The 17,937-nt window shown below is 37.4% G+C and overlaps 4 protein-coding genes across 4 annotated transcripts; 2 read left to right on the top strand and 2 right to left on the bottom strand.

Moving 5' to 3' along the window:
* The first annotated feature begins 1,600 nt into the window (after positions 1-1,600).
* LOC18593864 (NAC domain containing protein 2) lies at positions 1,601-3,863 on the top strand. The gene is made up of 3 exons (XM_007021265.3): positions 1,601-2,130; positions 2,299-2,606; positions 2,730-3,863. Exons 1-3 carry the CDS (start codon positions 1,947-1,949, stop codon positions 3,279-3,281), a joined length of 1,044 nt encoding a protein of 347 aa, XP_007021327.1. The 5' UTR covers positions 1,601-1,946; the 3' UTR covers positions 3,282-3,863.
* A 4,023-nt stretch (positions 3,864-7,886) lies between these two features.
* Positions 7,887-8,666, top strand: LOC18593863 (uncharacterized). The gene has a single exon (XM_018125056.2). The coding sequence runs from the start codon at positions 8,162-8,164 to the stop codon at positions 8,507-8,509; it is 348 nt and encodes a 115-aa protein (XP_017980545.1). The 5' UTR covers positions 7,887-8,161; the 3' UTR covers positions 8,510-8,666.
* Positions 8,667-10,018: 1,352 nt separating this feature from the next.
* On the bottom strand, positions 10,019-13,259 carry LOC18593862 (F-box protein CPR1-like). Its single transcript, XM_007021262.3, has 2 exons — positions 11,605-13,259; positions 10,019-10,630 (listed from the first exon to the last, which is right to left on the bottom strand). Exon 1 carries the CDS (start codon positions 12,804-12,806, stop codon positions 11,610-11,612), a length of 1,197 nt encoding a protein of 398 aa, XP_007021324.3. The 5' UTR covers positions 12,807-13,259; the 3' UTR covers positions 10,019-10,630; positions 11,605-11,609.
* Positions 13,260-14,228: 969 nt separating this feature from the next.
* LOC18593861 (uridine 5'-monophosphate synthase / UMP synthase (PYRE-F) (UMPS)) lies at positions 14,229-17,937 on the bottom strand. The gene is made up of 6 exons (XM_007021260.3): positions 17,047-17,937; positions 15,797-15,880; positions 15,376-15,458; positions 15,201-15,288; positions 14,850-15,104; positions 14,229-14,610 (listed from the first exon to the last, which is right to left on the bottom strand). Exons 1-6 carry the CDS (start codon positions 17,827-17,829, stop codon positions 14,482-14,484), a joined length of 1,422 nt encoding a protein of 473 aa, XP_007021322.2. The 5' UTR covers positions 17,830-17,937; the 3' UTR covers positions 14,229-14,481.

Raw genomic sequence — 17,937 nt, 5'->3', positions numbered from 1 at the left:
AATTGAAATATTAGTTAAGAGACATAGGGAGTGCCAAAAAGCTTTCAAGGAATCCTAAGCAAACATATTAAACATTTGAAACAATTTACTTTTTGGGTACTTAAACTTTTTTGAAAACAATGATTTTTGTGAGCAATGCCAAGACATGAACACAATGGAGCTGTCATGGTCTCAATGTACAATTCTCTCTTCTTTAATACCCTTTTTCCTTTTTCTTTTTTTTTTTATTTTCTTCTCAAAAGGAATGAAAAAGGAGGGGGACCCATTATTGATTCAGTTATTCCACATGAAAGTCTAATCTTCTGGTTGTGAATTTTCATTAAAGATTAGGTGAAGCATGGGTGCCATTAGAATGATTTCCCTTCTCTTCCCTAGGTGTGTAGCTGAGGGGGTTGGGTTGAGATGCTTTGAGGTCGTGATCGTGTGACTGTGGGGTTTCTCTCCTGATAATGATAAGAAATGGACTACAAAGAAGTGACACTTGATGGGACCCTTTGGTCCATCATGAAACCAGCATTATGACCCCACTTACCCTAGTTCCAACCGCCCCTTTCAAGATTTTGGCCATGCCCAAGGGTTTGGGCCATTGAAAAAGTCGTGATAAAACCCCTTGATTCTCCTCTAGTTTTCGCTAGCCACCTAGGTTTTTATGCTAGTGGCCAAAGGCACTCGAGCCTCCCCATGACTGTTTCAGAAATGGAGGAGCCTCAACCATGCTGATTAGCTCACCCTCCATTTTTCCCCTAGAGGAAAGAAATGAGAAAGGATACTGTTTCCTTAATAATTAGGGCCATGGAGCAATGTCTAGGTGTCACCAATCTTTACAGCTTTAACTTAATTCATGGTTCTCACTTTCCTTGCAAAAGTTTTCAATTTTAATTCATATTAAATTTATGTTGGATGTTAAAAACTGAACAAAAAGTCAAGATAGACATAAATTTCTTTAAAATTTTGAATCCGGATTATGAAAATGACAATTACTAACAAATATCTATTATGTTCAAAATATATACAATACTGATATGATCGTTTGTAATCACACGATTTGATTAGATAGATTAATGTTTGCAGATTAAGCAGTGTGAAAAAATAAATCTAACGTTAACGCTGATTAATCCCAACCAACGTAAAGGTGGAAGTAGTGGTCGCATTGCGACAAAAGAAGAAATGAGATCAAGTGCCGAAGAATAGAGGTATAGCTGAAAGAGGACAGCCAGAGAGAGAGAGAGAGAGAGAGAGAAGGCGAAGCCATGGCCATGACCGTCCTGTTTATGGGGTTTAGTGGTGCAAAGCCTTAAGTCACAAAAATGGCTGGCTCTGGTGGTGGGATTTGCATAGCAAAAGCATGACATCGGAAGCGTAAATTGAGCTTGTTCCCACCCCACACTTATCCGTCCAATATTATCTTTTTGTTGCATTGTGTGGGGTGTGGTCCCCACCCCCACTCGCTGCCCCACGTGTCAACCTCTTCCACATCTGGGAATTACACGTGTCGGTCGATCAACGGGCCGAACTCCCCCTCCCTCCCTACTCTCCCAGTTCACGTCATCATCATAACCCTTTCCCTTTCACATGCTTCTACTCGCTAACCACTGCATGTCTTTTGTCAACCTGTGCATGGATTCAGCTAAACTAAGCATAGGTTCGGAGTAGACATGGGAAATGACTAAAATACCCTTTGAACCGTCGGTCGTGTCGTGCTCGGGTTGGGGGGGTGAAAGAGTAACAGATGCCAACTTTGGCGTATTAAATCCTTGCCCACCCCCTTGGTAGTCTTTGGGTTCAATCTGCCCATTTAAAAAGAATGGTCATGCCAACTCAAGGCAAACATTTGTGAGCAGCCTCTCAAAATCCTATGATGTTCTTCTTCCCTGGTAAACTTTCAGGATTCAAGGTAAAAAATTCTCAAGTTCAACACTGAATTAAACATATTCAAAGGTGCAGTGATGGAGAGCACCGACTCATCGACAGGCTCGCAGCAGCCAAACCTCCCGCCAGGGTTCAGGTTCCACCCCACGGATGAGGAACTAGTGGTACACTACCTCAAGAAAAAGGCAAGCTCGGCTCCTCTACCGGTTGCAATTATTGCAGAAGTTGACTTGTACAAGTTTGATCCATGGGAATTACCAGGTAAGAATGTTTCGCCCACATGATCTTTTTGCCTGCAAAAAATTTATTCGAAAAGGGTGAACAGGAAAAGAGGAAAAAGAAAGTGAAAAGTGCATTTACATGGATTAAGCGTCACATATGTATTGGACTATGAACAATAATCTTTTGGATTTTGTTTTGGGTTTTCAGCTAAGGCCACGTTTGGCGAGCAAGAATGGTACTTCTTTAGTCCTAGAGACAGGAAGTACCCCAACGGAGCCAGGCCTAACCGGGCGGCTACTTCGGGTTACTGGAAGGCTACCGGAACCGATAAGCCGGTTTTGACCTCGGGAGGGACTCAGAAGGTTGGTGTGAAGAAGGCACTGGTTTTCTATGGAGGGAAGCCCCCTAAAGGGATCAAAACCAATTGGATCATGCATGAATATAGGCTTGCAGATAATAAGGCTAGCAACAAACCCCCTGGATGTGACTTGGGCAACAAGAAAAACTCACTAAGGGTAACCATAACTCGTCAGTTTCTATTCCAAGTTTTTGGTTATATCAGGAATTGATTGTGTGAATACTTATTTGTTTACTAATGAGAAGTTCTTTTTTTCTTTTGGTTGCTTTTTGGTTTACAGCTTGATGATTGGGTGCTATGTCGAATCTACAAGAAAAACAACACGCATAGACCTATGGATCATGATAAAGATGACTCCATGGATGAAATGCTTGGGCCAATACCACCTTCAATATCAATCGGTAGCCAACATAATGCAAAATTTCAACTTGCAACAAAGGGAACAAGTTTTGGCACATTGCTAGAAAACCAGGAGCACAGCCTGTTTGAAGGTATGATGGCGGGGAGTGATGGGATTAACAGTGGTTCTATATCTCAGTTGGGGTGTTCAAGCTCAAAGCCTGACCTGTCTATGGTTAATCCTCTCAAAAGGACTGTCCCATCTCTTTTCTGGACCGATGAGGACACGGCCGGCCCTTCAACAAGCAAGAGATTTCATGGGGATAGCAATGATGGAAGCATGGAGAAAACAGATGGGAATGGTTCCATTGCAACTCTGCTTAGCCAACTGCCACAAACCCCTCCATTGCAGCAACAGACAATGCTGGGGTCAATGGGAGATGGGATTTTTCGGCCTCCATATCAACTTTCGGGGCTTAACTGGTACTCTTAATTCAATTCCAGGTAGTGGGTATTCCATAGATATACCATCTATACCTTTAAAAAAAAAATCAAAATTTTCAAGTTTCAAGTAGCTTGGAAGCTGTCAGTGTCATGTTACATACTTGTTGATACAGTCGCCAATACAGTCATGAAGCGTTTGGATTGGGATTAAGGTTGAGATTTTAGTTGTTAGAGAAAAGAGATTAGAAAGACTTCAGTGCTAGATGAACCAGCTTCGACGTTTCTTTGAGTGTAACAGGTAGCTGCCAAATTTCATCTCTTGAGGCCATAGATATAGGTAAATTTTATATAATTTATACTCTTATATATATATATATATTGTATACATATAGTTTGTTATTTACGTAGAGAGATGCAAAGAAGAAAAAAGAAAAAGGGGGAAATGAGGGGAGGTTTCTACTTGATGTAGAAAGAAAAAAAAGAAAAATAAAACTGATGCATGGATGATAAAATATTTTGCTGTAGGACACAACATTGAAATCTTGTATAGAAATCCTTGTTGTTGTAGGACTTTTTATTGTTGATGATGCACATTTTAAGAATATATTGGTTATGGTTTGTCTACATCAAAGTTATGTTTCATCTTTGGATCATCTACTCACAATATTGTGCCATGCTTTCTTTTTTCATCACTCAATCATGCTTTGCATTTAAAGACATAATGCCTTTTTATAGTCACTCCATAAACCCTAGAGGGTAATAAAAAGCTTTTAAGTTTCCCATTTTTTTTTCAGTCTTTTTTCTTCTTCTTTCCAGCTAGTGTGTTTTTCTTGTATGCAATCAAGAGCATGCAATGTGATGGTATATAGTTCTACTAGAAAGTGGCCACTAGGTCAATTAGTGTACTTCCCTGATGCTACATGTATACAGGATCCAAAGGGGGGAAAGGATGGGAAAATAGAATGGAATCATCAAATTCATAGCTTCCCCACTTCTTAAAAGAGGATCCATGAACAATTTTTCTCATAGTTTTAAATTTTCTTTTCTAGTGGGAAATATAATTCAGGGGGTACAGAAAATAGTCCTAGAAGATCTTTTTGAGTTTCAATATGTAATATTATATAGTGATAGAAGAATCATCATTAACATTAATAGGTATGAATTCCCAATAATTGGTTGATAAGAGCTGAAGTATATGGGGCCATATTACTATCAATAATGTCTTTTATTATTCCCATCATTATGACAATACATATCAATCAACTAATTTATATATATATATATTAATGTCTTTCTAGCTAGTATTTTTAATTATTATATTTTTATATAAAAAAAATAATCCAAACATCAGCCACAGTTTCTAATTTTGTACATTGCTATATTAATATAATTTTATATACATAAGATTTCCTTTTATAATATTATATACATATATAGCTCTGCCCATCACCTGATTTTATTGCTAAGCTTAAAGCCTTCCTGTCAATTGTTGGGGTGTGCAAAACAAATATCAATCCTCTTAATTATCTCTTTTCAGTTTTCCAAGCGGTGGTTCTTTTCCCTTTGACAAAGATGGTTGATCTCCTCGATAGTGAAAGTTAACAATTTGGAAAATGTTTGAATTGAGAAAGAAATGATGCTTAAAACAAGGTTGAACAGGATATATAATTACTTAGGCCTTAAGTTTTGAGAAGCTAAGGCTTGAGAGCAACCCTGGAAAATACCAAGTTTCAAAGCATTAACCAATTGTTAAGAGTTACATCTCTTCCCCCCATGACTAGTTGCTTCAACAGTTTCTCAAAATTATTTCCCTATCATTAGTTCCTACATATATGTCCATCTGCACGTATTTATCAGAATAAGTTAAACACAGAGTTTGAACAAGGGGGATAAAGTTTCAACATGTTGAAGTCATAAGGTTATATATATATATATATATATATATATATATATATATATGAAGGAATGGAGATTTGAATTATATTCTTTTTAGAGAAGGAGATCATATATGAACCAATGAGTCAAATGCTCATATGTATGTTGAAGTTATGAGTTTAAATTCGAAAATCTTTGTAGAACCGGAATGAGTCAAATGCTCATATGTATGTTGAAGTTATGAGTTTAAATTCGAAAATCTTTGTGGAATCGGAAAACCGATCTTGAACTAGTACGAATTTCGTTTTTCTCATTGATTTTATCTTGAAAGGAAAAGGAAAAATTGGGTCTAAGGAATTAGAGTATGGATGTCATTTTCTTGCATTGGGTTGATAAGACATAGAAAAGTATATTCCTTGACCTAGAGGTCACATAAATTGACAACAAGAGGCTACCTCACAAAATTAATGGCTTTTTCTCTTTGAGACTATGGGACCATTTCAATATCATCAAAAGGAATCATTATCTTAAAACCACACAAAATTAAAAGCCCTTTAATTACATTCCTTTCCAAGGAAAGCGTACAAAACAACTTTATAAAATTTCCTATCAATTACTGATTAATTTTGGAATAGATATTGGAAAACCGATGAAATGCGCTTATCTTGTTAATTTGTTTTATCACACTATTAAAGCCTTTAAAACTCTCCACAAATGTGAGTTTTTATTCTATTGTAATAATCATATCTCTTCATGTGCTTAAAGAAACTCATTATTCAGATTTGTGTCCCACACATTCATAGATATTTTATACATAAAATAATACATATAGATGTATGTTATGTACAAAAACATGAGATGCACGAACATGTTTATGTGCAACCAGGTTAAAAAAAAATTGAATTCATGTGAATTTGACTCTAATAATAAAGAGATTTGATTTAATAGAAAGTGAGAATGTGTGAATCTGTGTCAGATTAGATCATGAACGTTAATAATGGCACTACCCAAGACCTCTATATATCTAAAGAAAAGTTACTTTTTCCCATTGTCTTCCCATCAATGAACCTACCAAAAAGAATAGTGATTTCATTGATGAGGCTATGTCCTGCAGCCAACTACAATTCTTTACAAATCTTAGGCCCATAATTCATTAGTGAACTGGAAAAAAAAGAAGGGGGTTAAGCAGCATGAACAGCCTAATTAAGGCAGGAACACAAAAGCACCCAGGACCAAGGGCAATCTGTACAATAATTCTAAGCCCAGGTTGCTCCTGGCCCATTTTTTTTTTTCTGGAATCAGTGACTAATTAGCTAGCTAATTATTGAAGATTAAGCAGAACACATAATCAATTTGATAATCCCAAAGGTCCTCACATTCCCATGGCCTGTTAATTACTTGTGACAAGCAAAGATCTACCTCTACAATTTGCAAAAGCAAAGAATATGTAATTGAGGGTGAGGGCAATATACTAAGATTTTGCACCTTGATCTTCCGGAAGATTATCAATATAATCCATCAGTCAATCACTAAAAACTTGCAAACAAAAAATGCATTTCACTTGCAATTTTTTTTTCGACCATCTTTCAATTATTCAATCACAATTAAAAATTATATAAAGATCCACCATAAACATGAGTTTCATATAATATTTGCATGAATTTTATACAATTCGTGATTGTGATTGGTTAATTGTAGTGTAATAATTATAAGAAACATATTCTCTTATATCACACTTATCATGTGAAGTGTTGTGGGTGCGCTCCGTAACTGTCCTTAAGTTTATGAATATTAGATTGATGAATAAATTAAGTAAAAATACAAAGATAAATGGCATTAACAAACTTATAAAGTCATGAAATAAAAAAGGAATAAAACAGGTGGGCATGATGAGTATGTTGAATTCACCAAGATATCTCTAGTGTTGCCTTGAGGGATACACCTGTGCTTAAAAAGAAAAAGGAAATTAAAAGAGTTTTCCTTGTTCTAGAGGGATTTGCACAGCTGCAATCAAGCTGGCAAATGGGTTTTGCTTATGTGTTTAGATGGAATTGTGGGCAGGTCCAACAAGGACCCAGCACACACCAACCCCCTCATTATACATATAAATCATCCAAATTAAAAGCTTAAAGTAATTACAAAAACTGTTCCAAGAATACCAAAAACAGGGTAGACAGATCAAACATGTGGGGTGGATCTTTGATGCCCTTCATTGATGAAAACAGCTCAAAGGTCCTTACCATTAACTCCATGGAATATGATAGATTTATGTTCCTATAGAGGGCTAATTATCAAGGAGAAATGAGTTGGCCTTCGTTAGGTTCAATGCTTGATGATTAGATGCCTTCAGTCATTTTCTTGTGTAAAGGCAAAGCACTAGAAATTGAAGATAAACAATTTTGACCAAACAAATATTATCTTAAAAGTTTTGAATTTTAAAATCGGATTTAGAATATAACGAGACGAGATTTAATAGGTTAGAGAAAATTACATTCGAATAACCCAAATTTTTATATACCAAAGGAAAAAAAGGGAAAACATAATAGTAGATAAAATCTTTACAAGGTTACCAATTACATCAGAAATTTTGGCAGTGGAAGACAAAATTCAACAGTGGGGTTGGATTAGTGGTGCACTGAACTCAGAGAGGGGGAAAAGGCCTAGGCCTAAGCGTGCATGTACTTTGCCAGGTGAATTGATGGTATCGAATGTGCATTTGTGGCTCAAAAATCACATGTAAAAGAATCCTTATAAGCATTATCAAACCGAGTACCCATGGAGGAAGCTATGGCAATGATTAAAGATTAGTAGTCAAGATGGTATGGCAATGGCCACTAAGACTCGAAATTAAGCTACTCTACTTAATTACCGAGTCCCAAAATTTGGTCAAAGTCTCCCAACGCCATTTCTAGAATCGAATTGGAGACGGCCTTCCAAGAAATACCAAGTCAAAAAGAAGCAAATTCCCATCTATATATGCTTAACAAATCAAAATGAACTAGGCATGACCAATTCATCTCACCAACTATACACTCAAACCACCAACTCCAAAATATGCAATTGACTACCCCTGAGAAACAAACTACAGAAGGTTTAGATATTCCGGCGAAGGCCTCTACGGCGGGAGACGCGACGGAGGAGAATCAGGGTCGTCAAAAGAGTTACATGTCATCGTCGTCATCATCTCCTAGACCCCGGCCGAGGTGTACATGTTCAAACCATCCAGGTTCAGTACCTTGTAGCAGGCATGGTTACATGGTGCCTAGGCAGAACATGAGGAGAAACAGTGCTAACAAGGAGATATTGAGGAGGGCATTAACACCACCAAATCGTAAGATGACACTTAGGTGGTGGAACTTCAGGCCAACGCCAAGCCGGCTTTCTAACATGTCTATGGCATAAGGTTCAGAAGCTTTTCTTTTATACCAGTTCTGACAGCAGGAAATTTTTCTGATCTTTGGAAGGATATAGAGAGTATGTAAATGATTTAATTGGAGGGTTAAACCTTTGGGTGATACTGTATATCTTATAATGGAATTTCGAGCCTTTTTTGTTGGTATTTTGGATGGTTTATTACTCTTACATGTTCATAGATATAATCTGTCCATTTCTCTCTGGAAACTTTATAATCTGCTGATAAAACCAATCCCAAGATTCACTGTCATAATAGTCTGTGAGTCAACAGCAGCAAGAGTAAAGCATATATCTCATCTAAAATCTAAATCTGCTCTGTTTTTCTTGCTATGAAGAAAATGTTTCATCTCATCTGGTTTGAAATTTCTGTTGAAATCTGCATGTTCCCATCCAGCTGTTAATTAGCTTCAGAATTAAGATGACCCTAATGGGTATATGACAGCAAAAAGCAGGGAGGCTAAATGAAATCCTGATTCTTTAAGAATCTGATGTAGAAGATTTTGGTTTTAGCAATTTCCTTTTTCCTTCTGGGGTTTTCCATATCATGTTATTGCATCACCATAGAAGCAGCATATTTCTCTGAAATGAAAATGGAAAGGGGGCCAAGGATAGTAAAGAACTATTTGCATAATCTGAACAACAAATTGTGCCTGGAAATGCTGATGTACAAAGCATATCAGCAACATCAGTAGAAATACAGTATATTGAAACGAAATATAAACCCAAGTAATGCAAAGATACTATAGACCAACCAGCATCCGGAATGAAAGCAAAAGTTAGCTTCTTCCCCATCCTATATGATTCCAAAGTGAGCATTGCAAAAGTTTAGACAACTTTCACCCCAAAAGGGAAGAAGAATTTAGCACAAAAGAATGAATAAATGAGAGCACCAGAAGATTTGAGTATACCTTTATTGCATGAACAAAAGCATCAAACAAGTTCAGTCCTTGCCTTCTTGTTTAGAATTTGGATTCAATATTTTAGTTTATTTCAGTTTGAATGCTCTGTCCCACTGGTTACCATCTAGTAAAATGTTATGCACTACGTAAAATGTGATCCTACACTAATTTTTGTGCCATTTAATCCTTCTAGCTATATTTTGAAGCTTGGGTTTGGGGATACCTTTATTATGATGGGCTGTGCCTAACCGAAGTAGGCAGAAGAGAACATCTCACATAGTTTTTTTTACATGTCCAGTATTCACAAGCACATGGTCTGGGTGCAATGCATCCTTTTAGATTTAAATTCATTGCAAAGGTGAGTTCACTTGAATAGCTGTTGATTCTCCACCCCACTTCTTTATGGCAGCACTGGGGCTAGAAACAGGGCAAAAGAATCCATATTCAGAATCAGTTGCTCACTAGCTCTTGATAAAAAATGTATGGGAACCAAAATTTTCATTATTTATTAGTAATATGGCCAAAGGATCCACATATCCAACACCAAAAAGAAAACAATAAAGGAAAACTAGGCAGATAAATGAAACAGAAAGAGGGAAACCTTCAAAAGCATCATCACTGATACTGTCTAAGAATTATAATTCATCACTGTGTTTGAATGACTATTCACAAACAAAATATCGACACATCATAAGCACAATCATGGTGCGTTATACAAATTCGAGAATCAAGCTTAAACATAATCACTACAACGAAGCAGCGTCTTTGTGACTTTCATCACTACTGGTTCTCAGGACGTGCTGGCATTGTCAAGCCTGTCTCAAAATGAAATCGCAATTGAGCAGCATCCAGCCTATTTTAAGCAAAGCCATCAGATACAATGTGCTTTCCTTGCATTCAAACAACATGATTAAAATATAACCAAACACACACCAAATTTCCTCTTTAATTCAAATTCTAAGAATGCTAAAAGTACTACAATTAGACTGTTCGGGATTAGCAAGGCCAACTTTTCACATGGCATATATTGTTAATGTCAGTACAAAAACAGCCTAAGGGTGATTCAGTATAACTATGAGCCTATTCTAACTAAACAAAAACATGCAGTGCAGACAGACAAAATGCAACACCATATAGAAGGTCTGCAGCTGCACAAGAAAGACAGCTTTATGCTTTAGTGGCACACATATCCACATGGTTCCTTATGGCCCTGCAAGAATTCAGCAATATGTTATTCAAAAGATAAAGAGACATAGCATTGCAGAAATTGTGCAATCAGAAACAAACATAGCGTCTTGGTTTACTACTCACATGAGAAAATAAGTACAACAGAACCTTACTACATGAAACAAACAAGGGGATTATAATATTTGATCTTCAAAGAATAGACATGCCTGAATTTGTTGATATGAGCATGCTTACATGTACAATTGTTCTTGTGTGAGATAGAGAAGCATCACGACTTTAGCTGACAAAGGCAAACTGATCCAAATGTAGTTTTGATCTTTAAGATGAGCTATGGATTATAATTATTGAAAATCCGAGGCAGCTTTTCCTGATCTATGGACTTTCTGTTTTTTATCAATAGTTTTCTTTTACCTCCTATAAACCACTAAGACATCCTACTTTCTTAATGCATATTCACCCAAGGTATATGACACAACTACAGAGGAAATTTATTTCAGAATATGTGTTACTATTCTTTAGGCAATTGGCAACAGACAAGAAAATCCACCAGCATAACAACTATGCAACATCTTATAGATCAACTGACTTCAATATATGTAACAGCAGGAACATATCAAGCACAGATGCTACAAGAACACAAAGTTATACAGCCTACTCAAAAGGATTCCCAACAAAATATCAGAAATTGTTCTCTATAACCTATTAATAAGATGCTAGAAAAAGCAGATCCAATGAATAGAGTTTTCCTTGTTTTTAGAGCCTTTCACTCATGCTTGATCTCCATGGCCAATGCCATTACCAATCTCCTTAAAGTATTAATGGATTATCTCTTGTATCAAACCTTTAGCCCATTAAGCTAATAGAATCGAGGTTATGCACAAAAATTATATATGCAAGCTTGAATTTGACATTCATAGAAAGCCAAACTGAAATAAATCTCAAGCCCATACGTATTAATTACAAGTCAGTAAAGAAAATAACAGGTGGTGCACTTACCAATCCTATGTCATTTCACTTTCTCCCTCATTAGATGCATCAGAATCACTTGAATCATTAACATGATTTGCATCATTCAGACTGCCAGTATCTATCCCTTTGTCAAGTAATGCCAAGCTCTCCACATAACTACCAACAAATAAAAACCCTGCCTCTGCCTCAATTCCAAGATTCTCCATTTGTCGGCAGTTCAAATCCAGTGAAGCCAGCTCTCCACCATCCACTTCCAATAAAACTTCCCTATTCTTCCTAAACCCCAATACCCTTGGCAGTGACTCTCCACTTTGGTCAGTCAAATGTAACACCTTATTCCATGACTCATTTACACCATACTCCTTCATGACCCACATGTCAAGCTGCTCACCATCTTCCCAATCTCTCTTAAGCACTGCAATGGAAGATTCCTCATATTTCATAATGGACAAATCCATAGGACACAAATCAACTAAACTCTCTGGCAACCTTATCACATTAAATTTCTCAGTGCTTATATCAAAACCCAAAACCATATTCCTGAATCCACCATCCTTTCCTCTCTGATATCCCAGCCAATGCACAGCCCCATTCACAAAGGCCGAGAACTCATGCCCTTCAATACCATACTTGGGAGAAATAGCAGTAACCCTCTTCCAAGAATTTCCATCAAGTGAAAACAAATACACTTCAGTCAAAGTTTCAGCTTCCTCGCCAACTGACATGCTCACAACGTTAAGTAGCTTGTAATCATTGGTTCTTGAATCAAACCCAAATCCTAAAGTTGAATTATAAGCACTCCCACTCAAGCAGGTGACACCGGGCTTGGGCAAAGTAATGTACTTTTGAATGGAAGGATTCCATAGAATTAATTCAACAGAATCTAGTGGGAAAAAGCCATCTTGAAGACAAACTAACCCATTACATGAACCAACCAATCTAAACCAAGGCGAATTACTCTTGAAAGGGAAGTGAAGCTGCTTGTACTCATCAAAGTCATCATTGTCAAAATGTAAAGAGTAGCTTTCTTTGTCATTCTCGAAAAGCCTGAGAAGGAGGAGGTGATCGTTGGGTTTCGAAAGTGCTGTTTGTAAATGGCTCGAGATGAAAGATGGGCTCTTGATGAGGCTGTTCCAGGCTTTGCAAACTGATCTGCATTTCACCAGGGACTTGACAGGGAGTCTTCTAAGGATTTCCAGGATGACTTCTTGTGGCAAATAGTCAGACATCTTGTTTTTCCTCAGTCGCTTTTTGATGTAATGAAATGTATATATGGATAAGAAAAAGGGGGGAAGAGTGGAACTTCGGAAGTGGCTAAAAAAGCTAGACCTCTTGGTAGAGAAGAAAGAAAAGCATTGGGACTGACTACATGAAGCTTGCTTTGCTCTTCCAAAGAGCTATTATTGGCCCATTGAAGTTGTTGTTGCTTTCTCACTCATACCATAATATTTTAAGAATTTATTTTTCTTCTCACCTAAAACTTTTACATTTCTCCATGAGATAAGATTTACTAGAAAGCAGGAAAAACCCCAAAACAAACCACATATCCTGACGGCCAGATATTGGACACAGTGTATTTACTGGCCTTTGATGGAAGGAATGTTTCTGTGGAAGAAAAGAAAGGAAGAAACAACAAATGAAAACATTGGTTTTTCTTTCCTGTGCTAAACCAAAGAGAAACACACAACACAGAACCATAAATGATAAAAGATTAACCAAAACCCAATAGTGCCAGATGACCAAAGTAATTTGGACAAAAAGGTGGGCGTGGTCGGTGCACCAACGCCACATCACACGCATATTTCATTGACTTTTTTACTAAGGCTTTTGACTCAAACCACCGCCCAAGATCAGTAATTAAAAGTTATGGAGTACTTTCAGAAACTCTGAGCAAAGAACTTAAGCCCCTCTGTTGCCAGGGAGACTTGAAACTCCGCCTTTCTTCTTCAAGATTTTGATGACAAGCAGTTGTTTAGGTGCTAATTTAGTCGAGATGTCTTAAGTTTCATATGAATTTGGCCATTTTTCTTCTGTTAGTTCATAATTTTGTATCAAAAATCAATCCCACAATCCAGGGTCATTGTCTTCTTCCAATTCAGTCAAGCATATCTCATCTAAAATCAAATGTGGTCATCTAAAATTCTTCATCCAATTGATCCAGCTGGTTGTTTCTTGCTATAAAGCAAAAATGATTTATCTGGTTTGGGTGTTTTCTTATTAACTGTTGCATGTGCTCATCCATGAGATTGAGATTAGGATAGCTTTAATCAAAACCATCATAATAACCTGCTTGACTTCAGTAGTCAAGCCACGAGACAGATATGACTTGGACATCTGGAATATCCCTCACTCCTCTTCAATTCAAACTTCAAACATTATACAGTTGAGATATCTGCATACAACAATTGTCTTTTACAGCAAAGACTTTTGACTTTAATATATTTACATTGTATAGATACCATTACTGAGGCTATGTTACTTAAAGATATCATTGCCTTGGTTTTCTTATAAACTGCTCTTCATTGGACTTGTATTTGATAGATCAAAAACTTTAGCATTGGAAGGACAGACAACAGAGATAACAAAGAACAGAGAATCTGAGGAAAGAATGAGTAATAAAGGAATCTCGGAAGTTTGCAAATGATGAAGAATGCAAAAGAAAACAGCAAAGGGAACCAAGTGCAAATTGAAGGCCTGTCACGCTCAACAGTCGTAGCAAGCAAACAAAGAAAACGTATAGCCTCAGCTTACAAGGATTGAAGAGTAGTCCAAGCCCAAAATGCTGTGGCTCCTCTAGGTATTATAACATGCCAAACATGCAAAATCATAGATTAAACAAAATTTGACTCATGTTACCAGGGAAGTGCATAAGTTTAAGCAACAGATGAACCATAAAAGAATCCTCTAAGTGCATTTAGCCATGTATGCCTCCCATCCTTGAAGGCGGTATTCACGAGCTGCCTCTGCAGGGTTTGCTGCCTTAATGATTCCACGACCCACAATTATTATGTCACTACCCCTATCAAAGATGACCTGGAACAACATCATTTATCTCAGTTATTAAAGCTGAAATAAATAAGAAAAATGCCACTGAAAAGGAAAAAGATCTCTTGCACACCTGTTCAACATCCTACAACTAATTTATTTGGTTAATGATCCTACACTGATAGTTGGACCATGTACACACATACATACATAACAGGCACACAAATATATAATGCTTTTTAAGGGAAAAAATTATAGAACTAGTGATGATGGAATAAAATACTTACAGAATATGGAGTGTTATACTGCTGGCCTAGGGCATCACCACCCTTAACCATTTGAACTCCGGGAGTTGCCTGAATGAATGCTGGATTAACTGGTGCCCCAGCCCAGGATGCTGGATTGACTGAGATGAAACCAATGACAAAATCAGAATGCTCGTCAGCAATTTTTACTGCAGCAGCTGTGTAGTCTCCCTTGGCAAGGTTACCGGCAGAGCTCATCTCAGCAAGTAGCAACAGGCCCCTACCACGTGGCAAACCCTAAAGCAGCTCACCAAAATTAAAATTATGAGAAAGATTAGCTTAACTCCTTATTGTAAATCTTGCTAAAACTTATACTAAGCAACTATAACGAACCTTCAATTTGAGACCATCCACAATTCCAGGACCAGATATTATGTGTGCATTAACAATATCAGCCCAATCCAATATATGGAAGATACCTCTGCAAAAATACACGACCAGAAGCCCTTAGACAAGAGCAAGGGCACCCAACAAAGTAACACTTTGTACTGCAAAAACTGAGTATTACCCTTCATACTGCATTGTGACTGTGTTACCAATGTCTGCAAACTTACGGTCTTCAAAGATCAAAAAGTTATGTCTTTCTGCAATCTTCAGTGGAAATGTGGAATACAGCATTGTTAGTTCAACTTAGCAAGAACTTCTTTACTAACTATCAGTTCACAAGATCCTACATAATCGAATGGAGGTTGATAACTGTCTTTTACAAAGGCAACACCCTTTTCAATTAGACAAATATCCACACAAGTTTAACTAGTAATCTGAAAATAGAAAGCAAGGGTAACATCCTCAGTGAATTGTAACATAGTTATATTGACACTGGATATAAAAATTATTTCCTGAGCTGGATATAAAAATGATTTCCCGAGCATGACCATAGCTTGGAAAATGTATGCATAAGGCATTTAACATAAGCATTTGAGATATACCGCACGAAGTTTAGAACCAAAATCTGGAGTGAAATCAGGCAATATATCAACATGGGTCTTCAATAGACAGATTTCTGGTCCAACCTACACAAAAGTTCAAATATTGAGAAAGAGAATTTCAAATAATTAATCAGCCAACCAGAAAGAATTTTCATATTACAAACATTCAATAAAAGCATAAGGACCAAACAGCCTTTCCTCTTGACAGAAATCCTTTTAAAATCCAGGTCTAAATTTAAACATTAACATCAATTTAACCTTGTTCCCAACCCCACAATATTAAGCTTAACTCTTAAGCACAACTCATATCACATGAAAATAACATGAACAGAAAAGAATTGATATACAAAGACATGGCCAAGTAATATAAATGGGCTCCAAAACAGGTCCCAGCCAACCCCAAAGACCCATTTGAAATGGCTAAATATGAGTCAAACAAACCTAATCATGTATTGGATTAGACCACCTAGACATGGTTGAATTTTTTTTTTTGATATCATGTAGTTGTCTGATGAGGATGAGGACATATATATCTCCAAATGCTGTAACTGTGCCTAAGTTTCTCAGCATACGTACCACAATATTCTTCCTTGAGGCCATCAACGCATCCTAAGTGAGTAAGACTATTTGTCAAAGAAAAAAAACAATAGAAACAGTAAGACTCCAAAAGAAAGATCTAACACAAAATTCAACACTTCCACCCGTGTTGTAGACTTGAAGCCCTTTTTCCCCTACATTTTAAAGTGCTTAAACTTAGGGCCTGTACATTTTTCTGTCCCAACTCCTAAATGTTAATCTCCATCCAAACAAAGAAAAGAAAAAGAATAATTCCCAAAGATTTCCTTAGAAAGGTGTCATGCCAGGCTGCCACTCCAAAAGTTTAAACATAAAAATATCCGGAAAATTCAAGCACCACTACTTTTTCCCGGAGAAAGGAAAATAAATAAAGATTCTAAAGCAAATCACAAAAGCAAATCACACTAAACATACTATTATAACCAATAAAAAATAAAAAGATAACCTATTTCTCATCATTTTCCTCAGAAAATTTTCCACTTTCCCAAGAAAAAGTGATCTAAAAAAGAAAGAAAACTCATTTCCCATCACTCTCCCTAGAAAAATTTCAACTTTAACAAGAAAACGAATAAACTCAAAACAGAAAACAAATTTTCCATCACTTTCCCTAGAAAATTTCCACAACATTGCTGACAAATTGAAACCAACGCACAAACAAACTCATCCCAAGTTACCTTCTCAGCAATATCAAGCAACTCAGCAGCAGTCCCAACATCCGCAGCCAAACAAAGATTACTCTCTTTCTTAACCATAACCTCAAAGAGCTTTTTCCCAGTTGGATTCTTAGCTAACTTAGCCCTGTCTTCAAACGCCAAACTCTTAATCCTCACTTTCTCCACCTTAGGCACAGCCACTTTCTTATTCTCCTCCAAAAACCTCATAACCAACCCTTCCATCTCTTCCTCTAATTTCCCTTTCGCTCTCAAAACCTTGACCATCTCCGTCAAAGTAAACAGCGCGTGAAGTTTAATCCCATTCTCTTCCAACGTCTCCCTCCCGCCTTGTTCCCTATCAATAACCACGACGGCGTCGGTCACATTGATTCCCAACGCTCGTAGCGGCGTCGCTGTTTCAAGAACGGATGCTCCGGATGTTACAAGGTCTTCTACAATCAAACAAACCTGACCCTTTTCATAAACGCCTTCGATGGACTTGGCAGTGCCATAATCTTTGACTTCTTTGCGGCGCATGAGCATGGGGATGGAGGAGTCGACAGAAATGGAGGTGGCTATGGGGAGAGCGGTGTAAGGAACGCCGCAGATGAGGTTATAGGGTGTTTGGGGAGGGAGAGCGGAGATGAGAGAGTGGGAGATTTGGCGGAGGAGGGAAGGGTAGGAGACTATGAGGCGCAAGTCTATGTAGATAGGGGAAGAGATGCCGGATTTTAGCTTGAAGTTGCCGAATTTGACAGCAGAGATTTCGTGGAGTTGGAGGATTAGGGACTCTGTTGATGACATTTTTGCGGCGGTGGTGGTGGTGGTGGTGCTGCTACTCGTGATGCTGGTCGAGGAGGAGGGAAAGTGGGGAAAAGAGAATGAATTTGTGTTTTCTATAAAGCAGAGTTA

The sequence above is a fragment of the Theobroma cacao genome, chromosome 7 (genome assembly GCF_053813885.1).
Source record: "Theobroma cacao isolate CCN51 chromosome 7, ASM5381388v1, whole genome shotgun sequence".
NCBI lineage: Eukaryota > Viridiplantae > Streptophyta > Magnoliopsida > Malvales > Malvaceae > Theobroma > Theobroma cacao.
This window is presented reverse-complemented; position numbering and strand designations above follow the sequence as displayed.

Excerpts from the sequence above, each read along its gene's own strand:
- LOC18593864 (XM_007021265.3), top strand. The coding sequence starts at position 1,947 with ATGGAGAGCACCGACTCATCGACAGGCTCGCAGCAGCCAAACCTCCCG. Across the intron at positions 2,131-2,298 it reads TGATCCATGGGAATTACCAG|CTAAGGCCACGTTTGGCGAG; the intron begins GTAAGAATGTTT and ends TTGGGTTTTCAG. Across the intron at positions 2,607-2,729 it reads ACAAGAAAAACTCACTAAGG|CTTGATGATTGGGTGCTATG; the intron begins GTAACCATAACT and ends TTTGGTTTACAG.
- LOC18593863 (XM_018125056.2), top strand. The coding sequence starts at position 8,162 with ATGCAATTGACTACCCCTGAGAAACAAACTACAGAAGGTTTAGATATT.
- LOC18593862 (XM_007021262.3), bottom strand. The coding sequence starts at position 12,806 with ATGTCTGACTATTTGCCACAAGAAGTCATCCTGGAAATCCTTAGAAGA.
- LOC18593861 (XM_007021260.3), bottom strand. The coding sequence starts at position 17,829 with ATGTCATCAACAGAGTCCCTAATCCTCCAACTCCACGAAATCTCTGCT. Across the intron at positions 15,881-17,046 it reads TGCTTGATATTGCTGAGAAG|GTTGGACCAGAAATCTGTCT; the intron begins GTAACTTGGGAT and ends ACTTTTGTGTAG. Across the intron at positions 15,105-15,200 it reads TGGATGGTCTCAAATTGAAG|GGTTTGCCACGTGGTAGGGG; the intron begins GTTCGTTATAGT and ends GAGCTGCTTTAG.